Source organism: Hoplias malabaricus, chromosome 3 (assembly GCF_029633855.1).
Source record: "Hoplias malabaricus isolate fHopMal1 chromosome 3, fHopMal1.hap1, whole genome shotgun sequence".
Taxonomy (NCBI): Eukaryota; Metazoa; Chordata; class Actinopteri; order Characiformes; family Erythrinidae; genus Hoplias; species Hoplias malabaricus.
Genome location: NC_089802.1, coordinates 47,115,545 through 47,137,817, shown reverse-complemented (window position 1 = coordinate 47,137,817; position 22,273 = coordinate 47,115,545). Strand labels below are relative to the sequence as shown.

General features: G+C 37.3%; 1 protein-coding gene across 1 annotated transcript; it reads left to right on the top strand.

The window, feature by feature from the left end:
* Positions 1-725: 725 nt before the first annotated feature.
* Positions 726-21,192, top strand: igfn1.4 (immunoglobulin like and fibronectin type III domain containing 1, tandem duplicate 4). The gene is made up of 23 exons (XM_066664032.1): positions 726-774; positions 1,644-1,766; positions 1,893-2,032; positions 2,141-2,240; positions 2,321-2,356; positions 2,446-2,488; positions 2,568-2,754; positions 2,845-2,958; positions 3,077-3,245; positions 3,317-3,589; positions 4,374-4,742; positions 5,596-5,720; positions 5,811-5,952; positions 6,054-6,347; positions 6,474-6,773; positions 7,001-7,180; positions 7,297-7,425; positions 7,522-7,601; positions 7,672-7,864; positions 8,054-8,347; positions 8,879-9,199; positions 17,178-17,336; positions 21,035-21,192. The coding sequence occupies exons 1-23, from the start codon at positions 726-728 to the stop codon at positions 21,190-21,192; spliced, it is 3,978 nt and encodes a 1,325-aa protein (XP_066520129.1).
* Positions 21,193-22,273: the final 1,081 nt, after the last annotated feature.

Below are 22,273 nucleotides of genomic sequence, written 5' to 3'. Positions count from 1 at the left end.
ATTAATTTAACAAAAAAAATCTGCACTGATTATGAGTGAAGACATTGGAGACTGAAGATTTAGTAAAGATTTAGTAGGTTACCAAAAACACATCAGCATCTTCTTCAAGGCCAAAGGATGAGTGATACTTTCCCAAAGTGCAGGACAAGACAAATGATCAGGGTGAGACCAACGTGACAGGGTTTGTTCCAGTATCTAAAAGGTCAATGTGCTCCACAGCTTACATATCAGTCTGGGAGTTCACTGACCCCAAGATATTGAGAATCTCTGATAAAATAATTATATTCTGAGACACTCTATACTAAAGAGCATATTACAATTATGAAGCTATAAACTGTGCAATGAAATATATTAAAAACACTATAACAGGATTAAATTGCTACTAGTGTTCATAGTTATAGTGTCCTAACTATGGAAAATATTTATTAAAAGTAACATTTAGTCCAGGATTAGGTTTAATCACTGTGAGAGAATCCACCCATTCGCTTCGTTTTACCACAATGCTTTAGGTCAACTCAGACGTGAGGAGATAGTGACCCCTGGAGGTCTTTCAAAGGGGTACATTCATTCGTTCCAGTATTCATTTAGGTGAAATGACAGTCAAAATTCAAAGGCTAAAGAGATTACTCATCACAATACAACAGATCTTTTAAAACTTTGTACTGCCAAAATGTATGTTATTTACTGTTTCAGATTTGTCTGTGACTACCACTACACCTAGCAAAATGTTGAAGAACCCATCCAAGGTGATGGATAAGACTGCAGAAGGCCAAGGTAGACAATACCTAGTTGTTGTTTTTGTTTTTTTGGCCTCTAAGCATACTACCTTTGCATGAATATGTGTTCAAGACATCATGTGAATCACATTCTCATTATTCTACATGCTCATATTGTGGGGACTTTTCCTTGTAATGTTAATCATAACATCTTAGGGCAAATACATGTTAAGGATAGTTTAAGTTCAGGAACATGGTTAGTTCTAGAGTAAGGGTCAGGTTTAGGCTAGTAGCAGTTATAATGGTTAATAAAAGTATGATAATAATGGACATACCATTACATAAATCTCAAAACCAGTCTATATAATGACCCCTAAATCCATGGAGACAAGACTGTGCTTGTTTATGTTTGTTTAAGGTGTAGGACATGGGGTCTGGGTGTTGGTGGTGGTGAGGGGGAATAATCAAATTCAACATCAGAGTTACTACTACAGACACAAGTACCACAAATCTGAAAATCCTGTTATGAGATTTCCCTACTTCATTACAAACAGGTCCTGACTACACAGAGCCCTCGTTTATTCAAAATAAAAGCAACTGTGAAGAAATTTGTCATTTTGCTCTTGCTCACAACAGGGCACACACGAGTTTCCCAAGAGCTCTACATCAATCTGGGTAACTGAAGTACACTTTAGCTCTCTGACAGAGACTCTTCTGAACATGCAGCTGAATGTTTTAAAGCCATTAGCATACAACCCATTAAATAGCATAGTAGTGCTCAAAGAGATAATCCAAAATGCCTTAATGTTGCTTTTTGTATTTATAATTATGCTTCTTTACACAAACTAAAACTCAAGTTCCAGTTCACTCAGGATGATTATTGCTACACAGTGAACAATGAGTGTACTTTTTGTTCTTATAAAACAGTGGGAATTAGGAAGAAGTCCAAAGTTCCTGGTGTGATGATCATACAGTCTGTGGAAGAACTTCCAGAAGGAAAGTCCCATCCAGACTTCAGCCGCAAGCCCATTGCTCTGACCATTCAAGAAGGTGCATTTTTTCCAGTGTTTTGGAAAAGGCAAAACCAGAGTACTCAATAATTTACACAAGGTTTGCTCAAGGTGACTCTATACATTCAATGGCCTGCATATTTTATGACTCCTCTCTGTCCAACAGGCAAATTAGCAGTCTTCAAGGCTAAGGTCATAGGGGAGCCTAAACCTAGTGTCACTTGGGCAAGAAACAATGGAGACATCTCTGACCCACAAAAATATCAAACTAAGTTTGATCCGGTTTCCCAAGAACACACAATTGAGGTTAAATTAATTTTGCTATAAGAAAAGCTTACTTTTTTGCGTTTACATTAATGCTGTCTATAATTTTCAGATAATTTCTAACCATATTCTCACTTCTTTGTGTTCTAGATGCCAAACGTGTCACCAGATCAAGCAGACACTTACAAATGTTTTGCTATTAATGATTTTGGCAGGGCTTCTGTCACTGTTGTGCTGAATGTCATTGAAGGTATGACACTGTCTTGCTTTTGATGTGGACATACAGCATCAAACATAATACTAATTCCTACCTTTGCATATGCATTTCAGTGGGATTCAATAAAGACAAAGAACAGAAAGCAGCTCGTGAGTCCTTATATTAACAGGCTATCAAAAGTGTGTTATTAAAAAAATCAGCGTGATTTACTGAATGTTTTGCATTTCTTTTTCTGCAGAAATGGAGCCAGGAGATCTCAGGATGGCGCTGAAGAGAAAAAGGTTTCATGCAGCTCACAAGACAAATATTAGTCTGATTGGTTGATTTACTTATGTGTACTTCTCTTTCCTTCCCACACAGTAAAGTGCGTCCAAAAACAGAACAAAAAAAGGATGGAGAGATTGATCCAAAGTTCTGGGAGATTTTACTTTGTGCTGATAAAAAAGACTATGAGCACATTTGTGCTGAATATGGCGTGACTGATTTCCGGTGGATGCTGAAAAAGCTGAATGAACTGAAAAAAGAACGAGAGGAAGAACAAGTGCAGGTATCATTCAGAATGCCAGTTTTTAAAATTGTTTAAAAAAGTAGAAAAAAAATGTTATCCTAAAGTTTACACACACCTTGCTCTCTGCAGTTTGTCAAAAACATTTCCAATCTGAAGCACATTGCAGTCAAAGGTGATGGAACAGCTTCATTTGAACTTGATATGGACCTGTTAGACATCAACAGTAACATTTTCATTTACAAGGTAAGATGTACTATCACACATCGTTGCCTGAGTACATATGTAAATTCAGAAAGAAACTTTGGACCCTGAGGAGCAGTGGCAGTCTTTCACTAATATGAGATTTTCATTCAATCCAAAGGATGGAGAGATGATACAGTACTCAAAAGAAATGGAACAGGAGGTTAAACACAGCCTGAAGCAAGTGGGAAAGAAGTTTGTATTCACTATCAGGGATCTCCTCTCTGACGATGCTGGCCTTTATCAGTTAGATGTTGAGGATGTGAATGTGTTCTCTACTGATTTTAAGAGTAAGTAGACATTTTAAATAATCTCCAAACACAGATATCAAAGAGGATGACAATGAATCAATTTCTCTCAGTTCCGCAGGTGGATTTTTTGGTGAAGATTCAGGAAGTTAAAGCAAAAGAAAGACAAGATGCGGTGTTTGAGTGTGTTCTGTCCAATCCTTTCTCAAAAATCATGTGGGTGGGAAAGAGTTCCCTTCTGGAACATGGAGAAAAGTATGACATTACAGTGTCTGAAGACAAACTGATTCACCGACTGGTGGTGAAAGACTGTATGCAGGTGGATAAAGGCATCTATGCTGCTGTTGCTGGAATCAAATCTTGTAATGCCTGGTTGATAGTGGAAGGTAAGACCCTTCTCCCATTAGTGTTGGTTTTTCTGTTGTCTATCAGAACAATATCAGAATACACAAGGAGTCAAATATGTCATTTCTGCTGCTCCACATTTTTAACACTTCAACTGAAAGAAATTGACATTATTTCCATTTGTTTAATTCCATTTTTTCCTTTGTACTTATGGTATCCAAACATTTACCCAGTTGACTATAATGTATGACAACTGACAGGTGCCTACAATATTTTGTAAAGATTTTAAATTTATCATGGAATTAAATAAATAGAATGCATCTGGAAATGGACTGTCTGTACATGGAACAAACCAGTAGAATACAAGAATGAGTTATATTTCAATTACATAAATAACAGATTTGTGCAATGCCAGTTCCATTAAACGTAATTCTGAAAGTCTAATATCATAAATGCATATGTATTCTACAGTAGGATCAGCGACAGTAACATAAAAGCATGGACATATTAGCCTACAAACAAACAAGCATCCTCTGACAAGCTGATACTGTGTCATATCCAGAGAGGGGAGTGGCGGAGAGAATCTATATTGAATGTTATAATTAATTGCCCTGTCCTCCTACATATCAGCAGTAGGAAATATTAGGGTCCACATTTCACTCTTTAATCACAAAGTACATAAAGATCATATGTGTTTTATAGTGGCTACAATAACATTTTCACAAAGTAAATGTTTCCAAACTGAAAAATAAGCTTAGGCTTCAGAGAAAAACGTTCAAGATTGTGTCTGGTTGGTTTTTGTTTCTTTTCTTTTCCATAATGAAGCTGACAAAGATCCAAACCTCTATGGGAAAAAGAAAGCCCGAAAAACAACACAGGCTGGAGGATCAGGCCTTGACCTGGCAAAGATTGCAGCAGAGCAGCAGGCCAAGCTGCAGACAGAGAGAAAGGAGAGGATTGATGTTGGTAAAACAGCCAAGGATGAGAAAGTTGCTGCAGGAACAGAAGCCAGTCCTAGTTTAATGTCTGGGTATAATGGTTCTGGAGCTGATTTAGAATTTATGTCAAACTCTGTTTATGCCTCTGACTCTGGATCTGGCTTTAGTTCTGTTTCTGGTTCTAGTGTTGGGGATAATTGTGGACTTGAGGATCATACTGAGGATGGATGGATTGGTGTAGACACTAAAGGAACAGGTAAGAAAAAAGAATTTTAAAAAAATAGTCTCCACACAGACCAGTTTTTAAAAACTACATTTTTGTGCTGATTCAGGATTGTCAACTGCCTGTCTTGCAAGTACTGATGTAATAAAATGTTGTGCCCAACTGCACATAACTACCAATAATTTTTCATCCACAGAAGCCATTGTAAAAAAAAAATAAAAAAAAGAATGGCTTTGAAATTAACTTGTGCCCAACTATAAGTAAGAATCCATCACAGGCCCAATATATAAATGTTTTTTGCACATAATCCAAGTGGTAACTCAAGCACTTTCCGATGGTCATATTCATGTTTAGCCATGGTGTGGCACACAAAGAACTCCAAGTTAACCTACATGCCAATATTTTCCCCTGCTGTATTTACCTCTAACAAAGATTTTGCTTTGAAAAATCCTAGCAAAGCTTTGTGGTTTGCTGTTAAACACTTAATAAATTACATCTCTCTTTCTGGGAGAAAAAAACAATTATGAGAGTACAAATGCATTTATAATGCAACATAATTACTGTTTATGATTTTGATATTATAACACTTAATATCCATTCATTCATATCCAGAATCATTGGGTGTAAGGCAGAAATACACCCTGGAGGGGGTGCCAGTCCTTCACAGGGCAACACACACACTCACACATTCACTCACACACTCACACCTATGGACACTTGAGTCGCCAATCCACCTACCAACGTGTGTTTTTGGACCGTGGGAGGAAACCGGAGCACCCGGAGGAAACACAAACTCCTCACAGACAGTCACTCGGAGCTGGTCCCTGGAGCTATGTGACTGCGAGACTACCTGCTGTGCCTGCAACTAAGTCTGTTCTCGATTTAGGTGGTCAAGTGCTACTGACCAGTGGACTATCAGATATTTACGTAGCCCGTGGCAAGCCAGCAGAATTGGTCTGCAAACTAAACAACAGTAACACTAATGGAGTTTGGTCCAAAGACGGTGAAAAGGTACCAGTCTTCCCTTTAAAAAAATGGGTGCAATGTGAAATTTACATTTGTTCTCACTGTTAATTAACATAAACCCCTTTGTTTTGCTAGCTTTCCTCTAAAGGTGGAGTGACTATATCCCAAAATCAAGGTATTCATAAACTGACATTTCAAAGATGCAATGATTCTGACGCAGGCCAATATGAGTTTGACGCAAGTGGCTGTAAAACCAGGGTTATGCTCACTGTAGGAGGTATTCAAGTCTATTTTTTCTTCTAAATTTTGTTCTACTTCATTGCTACTATATGTACATATTAATGCCCTCCTATTTAGGCCTTTAAATGTATATTTCAGATGTTCCAGAATTTGACCCAGATGAACTCTACAAGTTCTCCAAACCAGTGACAGTGAAAGTGGGTCAAACTGCATCATTTAAATTGATGTTTCCACCACAAGATTCTCTGGAGATCAAGTGGTTTAAAGATGTTCATGAGCTGACCGACTGTGGTGGGGTGAAAGTGGTGAAGGAAATAAATCACAGTCGCCTTCAAATAAAAGACTGCTTGGAATCAGACGCTGGAGAAATTAAGATTCAGCTTAAAAACCTTTTTGGTACTGTTGAGGCCTTATCTAGACTAATTGTGCTGGGTAAGGGGAATTCCTTTAAGATTTATAGGTCTTTCATTCAGAATGTTCATAGCTTCTATAGTCTAGTATTTATATGAGCCACTGCTTTTTCATATGACACATATCTGTTATCTGTTACCTGAACAGGAAAGCCCAGTATACCAAAAGGCCCAGTAGAAGTGATAGAAAGCACCGACTCTGTAATTGAAATCAAGTGGAATCCACCTAATGATGATGGTGGCTCAGCAGTAACAAACTACATAATTGAGCGCCAACAAGCAGGACAGGGTTCATGGACAAAACTAGGAGATGTCTCAGCAGACAGAGTAAGTTTCAAGGATAGAAATGTGTCCCATGGCAAGAGATACATGTACCGCATTTATGCAGAGAACACTGAGGGTATTGGTGACCCGCTGGAGACTGAAAACATCACGGCTGGCACTTTGAGTAAGTGTCATTGAATTTTTTCTATCATTTAAGTCTAAGGCTACAAAGCATTGCTATAAAATGTCATGTAATTCCACAAGTAAACCACAAGTTTTTATTACATATACTACTTGCCAACAGACTAGTTTTGATGGCAGATTTTGTATGAACAAACCCATGTATGCTAAAAGTGTGTGTTAATTCTATGTACACAGTAGCCAATTAATATTTCAATGTCAATGTGTTAGTTTTCCCTGGCCCATTAGCTCCTCCTAAGGTGGTCAGTGCATTTAAGAACTGTATAAATATTGAGTGGACTCCTCCAGAAATGGATGGTGGAACAAAAATTCTCGGCTACCAAATAGAGAAACGGAAGAAAGACACAAAGCAATGGGTAGCTTTGAACCCTGTTAATGAGCCTATCAAAGGTAAAGCATTTTTTGTCTTTCACATGAAAATTGCATGAATCATTGAAATCAAAAGCAGAGTTTAAAGTGAGTAAGAATGGAAATCCTTGTATCAAAACACCTTTGCCCTCACTCAGCACTGAAATATTCTGTGAAGGAAGTTTCTGAAGGATCAGAATATGAGTTTAGAGTGTCTGCCATTAATGCCTCTGGAGTTGGAGAACCCAGTGGCTCCTCTTTGATGGCCTGTGCTAAAAATCCCAACTGTAAGTAAGCAACATGCTTAAAAGCAAAATCAGTACCAACATTTCAATTATTTCAGTATGTTACACATTGTCTTCCTGTTAATTATTGGTTTTCAGTAAAACCTTATTTCAAAGACCCTGAAGACTTCATTGTTGTGAGAGCAGGAAATTCTGCTAGAATTAAAATAAATTATGAGGTGAGAGATTTTCAACTAAATTCTCAGTCACTACTCTGTCACTTTAAACATTTACAGTATTTGTTTCCAGGCTTCTCCAATACCAGACATCCAATGGATGAAGAATAATGAACCTGTACCATCATGTTTCAACACTGTTAACACTGAGAAGTCATCAACACTCACCATACCCAACTCAAAGCGCACAGATTCAGGCGTGTACACCATTGTGGCCAAAAACTCTAGTGGAAAGGCTAGTTTTGACATAGAGGTCAGAGTAACAGGTAAAGTTAGCTAATATTTCATTGACACTTCCAGGAATATTAACAATATACTTTGGCCCAGGCAGTAAAATCCATTGTATATTATTAATTACTAAGACTTTCTCTTCACAACACTTTACAAACCACAATATATCAACTACTACTCTGTTCTTCTGATTGTTGTCATTGCTATCTCAACTCTGTCATCAGATGAGCCTAAACGTCCAGGCCCAGTGGCATTGGAGCAGCTGGTACATGGTAAGGTCATCATCACATGGGCTCCTTCACCAGACCAGGAGCTGGATGACCGGCTGCATTACATTGTAGCAAAATATGATTCAGACACACGCATGTGGCGCACAATAGCTGACCGCCTCTTCTGCACAACTTACACCACCAGTGTTCTCTCAGGACGGGAATACCACTTCAGAGTCTATGCCAAGAACGACATGGGCCTATCTGAGCCCTCAGAATCACCTACATGGGGTATTAACAGCTGCAAAGGTGAGTATAGGTTATAAAACACAGGTTCAGATCTGCTATTCGCTTGTTAATTGTGACCCAATGCATGACGCTTCACACGGTCAATATGTCATGACTTAACAAGCGGATCTTACAGAACATAAATGACCAGCAGCAAATGTGATTTTGGTGATATCCCAAATAGACATAGGATTTTGGAAGTACAGAAGTTTGTTGGTGTGAACTTGGTGAACGTTTCCTTTGAGGCTAGGATTTCTGTAAAAGGTGCTTGTGACAATATCATTTTAAAAGAGCTATACAAAAGCAACAGAATTTGAATATCTGAACACAGTGTTGATACTGATCCAGAGGTTTTTTTTTTTTAATAACCTTGTTCTCAAAAATAGACTTAAGGCAGTGTAAAATACCTAACGCATCAATGTTCAACAGATATCAACCTGTTAACATTTTTAGGTGATTTATCAATTGCATACATATATTTGAATGTTTAAGAACACCATTTCCAAATCTGCTGATGAATTAATTCGTTTTTCTATCCATCTCTTATTTCAGCTTCAGTGTTCACATCTCTGCCAACAATGATAACCTTTGAAAGACCACCCTCCATTCTTGTTCCTTTAAAGGTCCATACCCCACCAAAAGGTTATCAGTGCTACATGACTTGCGCCATTCGAGGCTGCCCTGCACCCTATGTCTCATGGTACCTGAATGGTATCTGCATCAACTCTAATAAGCATTACTACATCACCAACGTTCATGGAGTTTGTTCCATGCACATCCTCAGAGTGGAGCCCAGTGATGGTGGAGAGTATAAAGTGGTGGCTGTCAATTCCTATGGGAAAGCGGAGTGCTCTACCAGACTTAAAATAAAAGGTAAAGTCTATGCAAATGTATGTTATATTATTTATCATAATTACTATTATTACTATTTTATAAGAATATTAACATGATAATGACCATTACCATGATAATGATGCAATGAATCTATGATTTCTTTCATCTCCAGATTGAACTACTGTGCTGAATACCACAAGAAATAATACACCTCCATTACAAAAGCTGCAAACGCTCAAAATGTGTACATTCGATCTTGCTTGGTCTTCATCTACATGGTCAAATATGAGCAAATTATGTTTATGCAATTAATTAAATTAATTTTAATCTCTACAATCTATTTTGTGTTCTTATGAGCATTATGCAAGTCCCCCAAGGTCTGCACTATGCTTTGATTTCCATTCACAATTCACAAACTGACAAAATGAAAGATATATTTTCATATGAAAAAGTGTGTGTGTCCTGAAACCAGGTTTTGGCATAGAACTCTTACAGGTGGGGAGGGTGGTGGATCCAAGGGCATGGCAGAATGAGATTTTAATGATGAGATAATATAATGATGAGAATAGAGCCAGCATTTAGTGACTCATGTTGTGCTTATGCAACTGTGGTGAAGTAAGTGACAGATGGGATTTGAACCCCTTACCCTGTACTCAGCAGAGAGAGTGGGGATATGGGTAAAAAAATTGCCTCAAAAGAGGTGTAATGAAAAAGATGGGAAAAAGAACAAAGGAGACACCACTCTTGGTGTGTACGAACAAAAGGTCAGCTTTCTGAATAAAAAAATAAAATAAAATAAATGAAAACACCCAAAATCAAATCCTTTAATTTCTGTTTTACTTTAAGGCTTTCCTTTCCTTTTTTCTCTCAGTTTTTCCTAACTTCTCTTAGTTTTCTTTGTTTTTGTTTTGTTTTTTTTTGCTATCTGAATGCCTACCTTTACCAATCACCCCTCTACAAAAGTGTGACAAAGAGTGAGGCTTCAGGCTGGGTCTTTAATAGTGTGGTACACAGCTATGGCTGGTTAGCACTGATCACAAACATGAAATCTGGGAAATGCAGTTGTAGGACCCAACTCCACTATGTCTTCCTCTGAATGGACCAGTCCTCCTGCTGGCAGCTGGCGGTAGAGTATTACCCATCCCAAGAAAATTTTTACACTTATACGGACATCATAAACGGTCATTTGAGGAGTAAATATTTAAAACAGATTTAAAGGTGATGTTCAAATTTGCAATCAAAAAACACCTTAATAAAATTCAGATGTTTCCTCACCATTTGCTGCTCTCCATTCTGTTTGCCTGCTGGAAACCAGTCTACTGCGTTTACGAAACTATTGTAACTAGTTTCTGTAGACATAAAAAAGCAAAGTGGCTCAATCAGACATGCTAGTTTTCCTATCTCTTTTCTGCTCACAGCAAAGACACTTCCAAAGGCTGAAAATAATAAAAAGAGGCGAGGATATTGCTTTATTCCTGCTCCATAAGTATGAAGCTATATTAGGGTCAAAAGTTTTGTTAATTTGAAAAAGAAAAGCTAAAACTGAAAGTTCAAATCTTGAGATTAAACTTTGAAAAATACAACAATGTATTCAAAATTAAAATAAGTGTAGGATGACTTTTTTTCTAGTTTAAATAGAATTTTGATTCAATTCTTTTATTTTGAATTTACAATTATTTTGAATAAAAAATGTATTTTAAATTTTCACTTTCATATATATTTTGATATATGAAGTCTTATATTTTTCAATTGCAGATTTTATGTTTTCAGATTCAAATCTTAATTTTTTTATTTACTTATCTTTTTTCAGTCACAGATCGTTTTTTCAGTTTCAGACTTCTGACCCTTTTCTCTTGTGGGAGGCGGGACATCAGTGGAGAGGGGTGTGGTATAACTACTGACAGCGTAGCAATTAAGGCGGAGTCCCTCCTTCCACATGAGAAAAGGGCAAGAAGTCTAAAATTAAGAAAAAAGGATGCAAAACGGAAAAAACAGGATCTTAAAATAAGATCTGTGACCAACAAAAAGATTTTAAAAATAAATAAATAAAAAAAGAAAAAAATAAGATTTGAATATTTCAACTGAAATAAAATCTTACACTTATTTTAATTTTGAATACTTTGTTGTATTTTTCAAAGTTCAATCTCAAGATTTGAACTTTCAGTTTCAGAATTTTTTTTTTTCAAATGAACAAATCATTTGCCCTTAATATAGCTCCATACATTAGTGAGTAATTATTTTTTCTGTTTCAGATTATTTAAGAAGGAACCCACTCTAAATACAAGAGACTGCTAACTGCATGAAAGTAAACACACCCAAAGTGCTACAAAATAAAGCTATAGTTACAAACAGGTTTCTGTGGTAGGTGGGGAAAAAAAACCCTCACAGACAAATTAAACTTCAGCCATGCAGCCACGTACATTCGCTTCTTCCCCCTCAAACATATTATTCCACCAAAGAGACTCTAGTTCCCCACAATAATAGATACTGCCTTTAAAGGAAAAATATGGTCAGACCCTACCAGATAATGTTATAAGGTAATCAACAAATAAATGCACAAACTTGAACAGCTGTTAATAATTATTACTATATAAGTATGATTTTTGCATTAAACAACTACAAACCGGATTCCTAAAAAGTTGGGACACTAAACAAATTGTGAATAAAAACTGAATGCAATGATGTGGAGATGGCAAATGTCAATATTTTATTCGTAATAGAACATAGACGACAGATCAAAAGTTTAAACGGAGAGAATGTATCATTTTAAGGAAAAAAAATGTTGATTCAAAATTTCATGGCATCAACAAATCCCAAAAAAGTTGTGACAAGGCCATTTTTTACCACTGTGTGGCATCCCCCCTCTTCTTACAACACTCAACAGACGTCTGGGGACAGAGGAGACCAGTTTCTCAAGTTTAGAAATAGGAATGCTCTCCCATTCATGCCTAATACAGGCCTCTAACTGTTCAATCGTCTTGGGCCTTCTTTGTCGCACCTTCCTCTTTATGAAGCGCCAAATGTTCTCTAGAGGTGAAAGATCTGGACTGCAGGCTGGTCATTTCAGTACCCGGATCCTTCTCCTACGTAGCCATGATGTTGTGATTGCTGCAGAATGTGGTCTGGCATTATCTTGTTGAAAAATGCAGGGTCTTCCCTGAAAGAGATGACGTCTAGATGGGAGCATATGTTGTTCTAGAACCTGAACATAGTTCTCTGCATTAATGGTGCCTTTCCAGACATGCAAGCTGCCCATGCCACAAACACTCATGCAACCCCATACCATCAGTGATGCAGGTTTCTGAACGGAGCGTTGATAACAACTTGGGTTATCCTTGTCCTCTCTGGTCCGGATGACATGGCATCCCAGTGTTCCATAAAGAACTTCAAATCGTGACTCATCTGACCACAGAACAGTCTTCCATTTTGCCACACTCCATTTTAAAAGACCCCTGACCCAGTGCAAACGTCTGAGCTTGTGGAGCTTGCTTAGAAATGGCTTCCTCTTTGCACTGTAGAGTTTCAGCTGGCAACGGCAGATGGCACGGTGGATTGTGTTCACTGACAATGCTTTCTGGAAGTATTCCTGAGCCCATTCTGTTATTTCCTTGACAGTGGCATTCCTGTTTGAGGTGCAGTGATGTTTAAGGGCCTGGAGATCACGAGCATCCAGTAGAGTTTTACGGCCTTGGCCCTTACACACAGCAATTGTTCCAGATTCTCTGAATCTTTTGATGATGTTATGCACGGTTGATGATGATAACTTAATAGTATTTGTATTTTACGCTGGGTAACACCATTCTGGTATTGCTGCACTATATTTCTGCGCAACAATGGTGGAATTGGTGATCCTCTTACCATCTTGGCTTCAGAGAGACACTGACACTCTGAGAAGCTCTTTTTATACCCAATCATGTTGTCAATTGACCTAATTAGTGTTACTTGGTCTTTCAGCTGTTCGTTATATGCTCAATTTCCTTTTTCCAGCCACTTATTGCTACTTGTCCCAACTTTTTTGGGGTTTGTTGACACTGTGAAATTTTGAATCAACATATTTTTCCTTTAAAATGTTACATTTACTCAGATTTTGATCTGTCATCTATGTTCTATTACAAATAAGATATTGACATTTGCCATATCCACATCATTGCATTCAGTTTTTATTCACAATTTGTTTAGTGTCCCAACTTTTTTGGAATCCGGTTTGTAGATACATTGTTTTTTTCTTAATTTGTAATGCAAACCTACACTTAAATAGTGAGTTCTTCTGCCTGTAAAAAGGTAATTGATTGCTGGGGATGACATAACAACAATTACTTATTATTACATGTTTTATTAAGTATTTAACAATTACTTATTTATTTTTTGTTAAATTTTAGAAAGCAAGAAACCCAATGAAGACTTTAGGCCCTCAAGCCCATACAATAAATATATTTTACACAAGCCACATATTATTGACCACCTGCACAACTAAAAGTTCCAGAAGGAGGTGTGATGGAGATACTAAAATATCTGTAAATATTATGAGGTATGTGACCTACTAAACAAAATAGATAGCAGCTTGCAACAGTTGCTAAGGATCTCAGGAACTCAAGAAGCCGAAAATTAAAGTTTATGTCTGGTTTTGTACTACTGCACATGCAATGTGTACATTTTATTAATGTATGTTTATACAAAATACACATGTTCAAGTGCAGTTTATTCTAAATATACATAATCAAAAACTGACTTATAATATGTCAAAACTCTGATCCTGCGGGAGACGGACTGCATGATGTTTAGTACCTAGTAAGGAGGAGCTGGGTGTATCATGATATACCCAGATGCCTCCATGAGGCAGTGAGAGAAATATGGCCCTCAGATAAAGCTTCATATTACAAGTTTACACCAGCGGTTTGTCTGGTCTACTGATGGCTAAAATCAGCATGAGAGTAGTGACCTGTGATGAAATTATTTTATTTTCCATTCTCTGTTCCAATTTCTATGCATACAACAAAAAATAGTAGGTTTTGCACCCATACAAAACAATAAGACTTACAATTGAACAGTTACTTCTTTGATATTTTACATATACTAAATCATAAAGGTACTTAAGAATGCTTTAAAATTGAAAACTCTAACTGGAATCGATCTATATACATTTTAATATTCCTCTGTGTGTAGGCAATTTTCAACTCAACATGCACTTCAAGCACAAAGCATTTCACAAACTTTCACAAAATAGTGAAGAAATTTGTAAACATCAAAATCTACATAAGCAATACCAATGAGGATTCAAATTACTATGCCAACTACTGCATTAATAGATTGTGAAATAAACAATGTTTATGTTCAGAATTATATTTTCCTGCCCCACTCGGTATGAGGAATGGAAAAAATGAACCGTTTTAAGAATCAGGAAGAGATCTGATTCAAGAACCAGATTTGTTTTGGTGATATTTGTGTGATTATAACTGCCTGTTGTGAACTTTCTATCATATCATACCTACCTTTTCCTTATACATTGTTAAAAAAAGAGAATTCAAAAAAGACTGATATTTAATAAGTGAAAAAGGGAAATATGAACCTGAAATGAAGCTCAGGTCCCTAAAACAAAATTTCTTTTAGTCATCTAAATCATTAACTGGCATAAAAACAACCATGAGAAACAAGAGTAAAGAGAAACTAGGCAAGCTTAGTTTTGCCGGACCGGCATTAGCCATATACCCATTGTCACAGAGGTCTTTTCTGGCATTTCAAAAACAGGAAATCCCAAAATACATACTCTGGTCATTGGAAGGTCTGGAGAAGCTTTGGTGCTTCATATTAATGCCTTTGTTTATAATAACAAGTAATAAAAAATAGAATTAGTTTATTACTTGTTTTTGAACATTTCTAAAACCAAGCACCTTAACATTTTATCAAGCAAGTAATCTATACTTGGTAAAAGAACAGGGCATTACTGGGAACTAGATATTTATTACTGACTTACACTTCTATAAGGGTCTGACTGATAAAGTGGTGCTGTAACAAATTCACAGCCCCTTTTATTTTGAGTAACACCTCTGTGATGAGGTTAAGGCCTGCCTCGTTACTAAATCTGTACTACATAGTAGTCAGTATAGCTGTTAGAATGTTAAAAGTGAATATATTTTAAATTACTTACCTGTTATTGCCTGTCTCTCAGATAAGGTGGTCAAAGGAAAAGTGACATATCCTTTTTGTAGATGCTAAAGGGCCCTCGGTTAACTAAGAAGGTGGGGTAGGCTGGTCTAAATATAGTACCTGTAGAGGAATAAGGAAAGAGTTAAAACGAATAGAAAATAAATATACTTATCGGTAAGATGAATTTTGAAATAGATGACATGTCTATTTGAATGTTGTTTTTAATTATTAGATCTTATGTATTTAGGTAATAGGAGTTAATGGTTTCAAGGATGTCCCACCTAGGGGCGAGAATGGTTTGGCTCAGGCTAATTAGGGGGCGTGGCTAAAACCTATAAAGAGAGATGAGTAGGGTCATTAGAGGGGTGGAATCCAAAGTGGAAAGACCATTTCTAGGGGTCTGTGGACTATAGGTTTTAAACAAGTTTAATAGTTGCAAAACTTAATGTACCGACTGCTGTAAAGCCAGTCTCTGGACCCCCCCCGACCCTAAATTGGATAAGCGGTTACAGATAATGGATGGATGGATGGATGAATGTAAAGCCAGTGTATATTGATATATGCATATTTTGTTACTATTGTTGTCTTTTTGGTATAATCTATTTTTTTTTATTCTTTGTGTGGATTATATATAATAAACTAAAGTGCTTATGGTGAAAATAATTTTGGAGTTTGGCGTGATCCATGATTGGCGGACCCTGTTTCCTATCTTCCCACTCATTCCGGTAGCAACGACTATTTCCCTACTTAACAACCTCGCTCTGGTGTTCTGGCTTTAATAATCCGGAGATTTTGTACGTTTTTGTATGAAGTTAAACAAAAAGCTGTGCAGATGTAATTTACTCGTCAGAAAGTCAGTAACGATGAGATGTGTCCGTGTATTTGTGTCGTAATAGGGACAGACAAGATGACTTTCTGTTTGTTAAATATACAGTAGAAAACAAAAGGCTGGGACACAAAAACATTCTCCAAACATAAAGAAGAGACTATGATAAATATTACATCAACAACGTTCAACACCGTTATGTTCGAGACTCCAGTAAACTACTGAGCGGCTCCCTGTGGTGAATAGAGGACCTACAGTGCTGAAGCGGTGCTACCGTGTCCCAGTTCAGCTCTCAACATGCTGACCCATTGAACACACATTTTTCAGAACCCAAAAAGAGTACCTGTTGAGGGAAATAAGGAACTCTGGTCACCGCCAGTTCCAAATCTAGTTCATGAACTAGAATGTAAAATATGTCTGAACTAACAACAGACGGTGTATTGATGCCATCTTAGGTTCTCTCTGCGAAATATGGCTGAATTAACAATTCCTACTGGCCCATGCACGAGATTAGGTGTCAGTCAGTCAGTAAGCACATATACCTCTTCTAGGCCGGCCCAGCACGCAGTCCGGCAAAAATATTTTAGTGTAATACATTTGGTTTCATAAAAGTTATCTTTCAGTTTCAATCTACACTAATAACGGCCTGTTTTGGAATTCTGAACCTAATTACCTTAAATCAGTCATTACAACCATTATCACCTTTTCTCTCCTCAGTTACTGGTGTGAAATTTGATAGCATAATGAAATGTGCTAAATATGGTGAAGCACATGATGTGCACTTCTTTTCTCCTGGTTCTCTTCTTGTTAATCTCTAATCTGAGATTGAACAAGTCCTCGGACAATGTGACGTCATACTTGTCCCCATGCTCAAGAGACATCAGTGGAGCAACATGACAAGATAAGACGTTCTTTACAGGTAATAGAATCAAGCAAAGATTTCTGTGTGAGAGGGTGAAGCGTAGATTTTATGGTTCCTTATAGTTTTTAGTCTCTATATGTGGTATCGTACTGCAACTGCTGAATTGTATGTAAATCTCTATATAGATGATCCAAATGTCCATGGGAAGGCCAGAATGGCACAGAAAATTCTGATAGCCCGAGCAGACAGGTGGCTGAAGAGAAGGGCAGGACAAAATAGGAAAGCCAGAACAGGCCATGAGGAGAAAACCACTACAGCCAAAGATGCTGAAAGGGACAGTGCAGGTGATTCTGAATTTGGAGATTTTATTTATTTCATGACAAGCAACACTCAAAAGTTTGTTTGCAGAAGAGGTCATGCCACTTCAAGAAATGCAGATGGATGGCAGGAAGTGATTTTCCACACAGCGATCTCTATGGGTCGCTCTAATAAAGTCTGATTGGCGCGATTTACAGTCACTTACAATCAATTCAAATTATAAAATCACAAGAACCTTTTATCAAATACCTGAAGCTGTTGTTCATGAGGGAGAAAAATGCAGGAATTTGACTAAAAAACAACAGAAAAAAACTAATAGAAATCTGCCTTCAGCCTCATCCAGTACAGCCAACACACAGTACTCAGACTCATGAGGATGAAGTCAGCATTTAATTCATGAGTGTTCCATTCCATTGTTTAAGCAGACGCCACGCACCTTCCGCACCGTTTAAGGTGGAATGGAACACTGACATGATTATGCAGCCTACGAAGGGGTGGATAAGCAGTTACAGTCAATGTGTGAATGAATGTATAAATAAATGAATGTATATTTAAGTTCATACTTTTTAGAGAAAGTTATACTTTTTAAAACCAATGAAAAAATTGAAAATCTTAATATTTTTACAGTTCCACAGCTCTCTCTATGACTGAGTTTTGGGTTATCATTTATTATAATATGTAGACAAGACAGACTTATAGTCTGTGCGCCATAGAGTGAGTTGTGAAAGAAGCAGTCAGTGAAGTGAACAGAATTATTTATTAAACACATTCACACGACATGACGACTAAACCCATCAGTGCAGCCCCTGACTGCGATGTATACAGCTTTAGTTTATTGTAGGAGTCAATAAGCTATAACACGATGGAGCCTCATGGGCACACCAGAGTTCCACTTCCTCTGGATCAATCATTTTCATGATCATTATTTGTATCCTGTGAAACTACATGCCCTCTTCTGAATAAATGGGTTCTTGCACTGATTCGGGGTTTAAATACTGATCATAATCTGGTTCTGATGTGGTAGAGGACAGAGTGTTTATTCCTGAAATCTATACCATAGTATAACTTCAGCGATACTGCACACTTCACACTGCATTACTCAATTACACTGTGGTTGTGTCTGCCCCAATATACGAGCAGCAACGTTATTCTCAGAATTATTCCTACATTATTCTCAGAATTCTAACTTTATTCTCTGAATCATGCTTTTTTTTTTGTTCAATGCCATGGCACCTAAACACAGTTCGAGAGACATAAATCACAAATTCTTGTTTTACCGCATATTTTTTTAAAAAAATCCCAATTTTCTGGAAGTGATATTCTCATATAATCAATGATAAGGAATTATTATTTATTTTGTTATAAAATCAACACTTAATTTACTAGTTCACCCAGCTGACCTCCCAAAGCTGTTCATACTGAAAATTGTAATACTTGAGCCAACATGTGCCTTTTATTGCTAGGCTAGGTCTATGGTGTCAACTGCCTAGAAACGTCTCAGGTCACAGGGTGATAGGTATGTTTATCCTCCTCTCAGACTCCAAGGATTTTCCCTTGTTAATCCTATGTTGAGGAGTTGAGAGCAAGCTGTCTGGGCATGTCAAGCCCAAACACCACTTGTCAGTGTGGAGCATATCTTTTATAAGAGCAAACAAGAAGGGGGGGTCAGAAAAAGGAAGAAAATACGTGCTTGTTTTATACACGTAGATGTGCGATCAAGATGAGCCAGTGGTTTTCATACTGATTCCATGACTTTGTTTGAATATCAGCAAACCTCTAACTTAAATAGAGGGTTTAAATAATGTACTGGCAACTGATGATTAAAATACTCAAATAAACTGTTTCATAACTCTATTAATTGTTCAATAATCTTGGATAGAGCTGGACAATAGGGGCAAAATTGATATCACAATACATTTCTTAATTTCAGTCAATAAGATATCATTATGATATTGATATGAACAATAAAAAGAAAAACTCAGAAAAACTGGTAAGAACTAAAAGCAACATGGCATCAACAACAAACAGCAACCTCTTGGTTGAGTGTAGTGAACTGAAGGCAGTGCCCTGTAATGACGGTCAGTCAGTGACAGATGCTGTAAATAATATATATTGAAATATTGAGTTTGTATAAAAAATAAAATAAAAATTACATAAATAAATATGTACTGCAATTGATACATTTTATATGGAAATATTTTTTTATATTATTGTCCAGTCCTAATTTTGAAACACACTTTATCATATTACTTAAGGTCCATCTCTCCCACTATGGACAGATAATTAACACGCTCATGTAACTGTTCTCTTTAGCCCTATTCAGACAGGATTTGTTTTCATTGTAGAAATTCTGCGATGCAGTTCCAAAGAGTATCCTGGTTATTTAAAAAGTTTTTTCGATCATTATTCCAGACTCAGCACTAGTCTGAAGTAACGTTGCAATGATACTGAATCAGAATTGGCACCGATACTGGCACTTAAACACAGTATCGGTATCGGCTACAGAGAGCACTGTTACCATAGGTGTGTTGGAAATGGCCCGCTACTCACTATTCCCTACAGGTAGTACACGGGGCACTTTTCGCTGCTGCAGCTCAATTTAAAGTTGGGGCAGATTATAAACAGACTGTATTTCACACTACAAGACTGCTTTGTTGAGTTTTACAGAGACTGGAAATATATCACACACATTATAAAGGGTGACCATATTTGAGTTTTCAAAAAAGAGGACACATGGGGCAGGTTGGCAGCACAAATGCTTCCATAAACATGTAACTATGCTATTGAATTTTATACATAAACAGATACTCTTTAACAAGATAGATAACAAATGCCTTTTTGGACAGATTCCTTTCCATTCAACATTTGGACCTAAGCAAAAATAATAAAATAATATTTTTGTCATTTCTTGACAGTTTATTATCATTGAAACCTGTTATTTTCTGTTCATACCAAACTTCAAAACTGAAGCCTTATATTAAAGTGACTTGATTACACCAAAAAGCTCATGATCATGACAGAAATTAATAAGTTTACATTTTAACTGTTTTTTAAACGTTACTAAAATCAAGTACCACATTTTATCAACCAGAAGTAATACAGACTTGATAAATGATCACAGCATCACTGGATCCAGACATTTATGTAAAAATACGTATGCTATATTTCATATTTTATAAGGTCTGGTTAATAAAATCGTGCTGTATGTGAAATTTTAATTCAGTCTCTCCCCTGTTTCGTCTTTAATGATCCGGAGATTTGGCCTGTTTCCTCCTAAAGTTAATGTTAAACAGTTAAACTGCGCAGATGTAACTGTATTAACTCGTCAGAAAGTCAGTAACGGTCAGGTGTGTCCGTGTATTTGTGTCGTTATAGGCGCAGAAGTGACGTCTTTCAGTTTTGTAAAATATAAAGCAGAACGTGAAAGGCTCTTGAGACACAGAAACGCTTACAAATACGAAGAAGAGACTATGATAAATTACCTTTATCAACTTTCAACACATTTCTGTTCGAGGCTCCAGTAAAACACTGTGATGTGGAGCGGAGCTCGGCTGACAGTGATGTAAGCACAAGAAGGTGCGCGCCGAAATGTGTCCCATTTCTGCTCTGAGCTCCGACCCCTTGAACACTGGATCCCTGCGCGCCCCTTTTGCTCACCTACAACAACGTCATCATACGTCATCGAAGTGCACACTTCATGAAAGAAATTATGGGTTTTTGTAAGAATTGGGACGGGAAAAGGAGGTGGACGGCAAAATCCCGGACGGACACATTTTTAGGTCTCGAAAAGAGGACATGTCCGGCAAAAAGAGGACGTCTGGTCACCCTAACATTACACGACTAACACACAAGACCCCAAACACGCAACTGGCGTTTCCTTAGATACACATAAATACAGACGTCCAACTGGCTGCGGTTATTGTTTGTCATGCTATTTGTTTAGCTCCACAAAGAAAAAAAAACGTATACATGTTTTTGGGTCATGGATGGGAAAACAAAAGCGCAGGCCCTACACACTGCAGCGGAAGTACAGCGGGGGCACATAGTTAATGCTGCGTTCCACCTTAAATGGTACAGAAACCGCCGTAGCGCGCGTGTTGCGTCATTTAAGATGGAATGGGAAATTAGAATTCAGCTCCACTGCACACACCTGTATGTACTTTCTGTTCTCTGTTCTCATTGGCTGTTGAAGGAACTTGTTCATCCTAGAATATTTATAACCGGGCTAAAAGTCGTGTAGTGTAACCCCAGCTTAAGGCATGCCAAAGAACACTTCATTCAAGCAACCACAAAGAAGCCCATGTCAGCAGCAGTCCTTAGGAAATGTATTTCACAGTCGGGAAAAATATCCTCATGACACTGTAAAAAGCTGTTCAGTCAGGCTAGACCATGTCTTCCTACTTGTACTTGTTACTGCATTGTGGAAATATACATTTTTTGCATGGCTCTGAAACTTTAACTGTTTTAATATGCAGTTAATAAAGATGCTTATAATATCTTATTAGCGATACAGAACACTGCTTTAATAAAATAAAATCTGTAAGTATAGTAATACAAATATTTGGATTTATAGGCATCTGTCTAGTAGTTAAGATAGATAGAGTTGGTATCGGTACTCTGTATCAGCAGACACTTGAACATGAAATATTGGTATTGGAAGGGAAAAGGTGTTATCGGTGCATCCTTAGTCTGAAGAATTAAAAGTGAGTGAAATTTTTGCTATCATCTCACCCATTCTCTGATATTAAAGTCTAAAAAACGAGGACAATGAGGGCTGGATATTTTTCTCTGTACTGTAAAAACTCCAGTAGCACTACTGTGATCCACATTGTAAAACCAGTCATGTCAGTGCTGAAAATGGTGTGACAGCAATGCATGAATACAGTAGCCACTCCTATCTGTTATTACGCCAAGATTTCTTATCCGGTGCAACTCCATTATGTACATTACTGATGTCCTATGG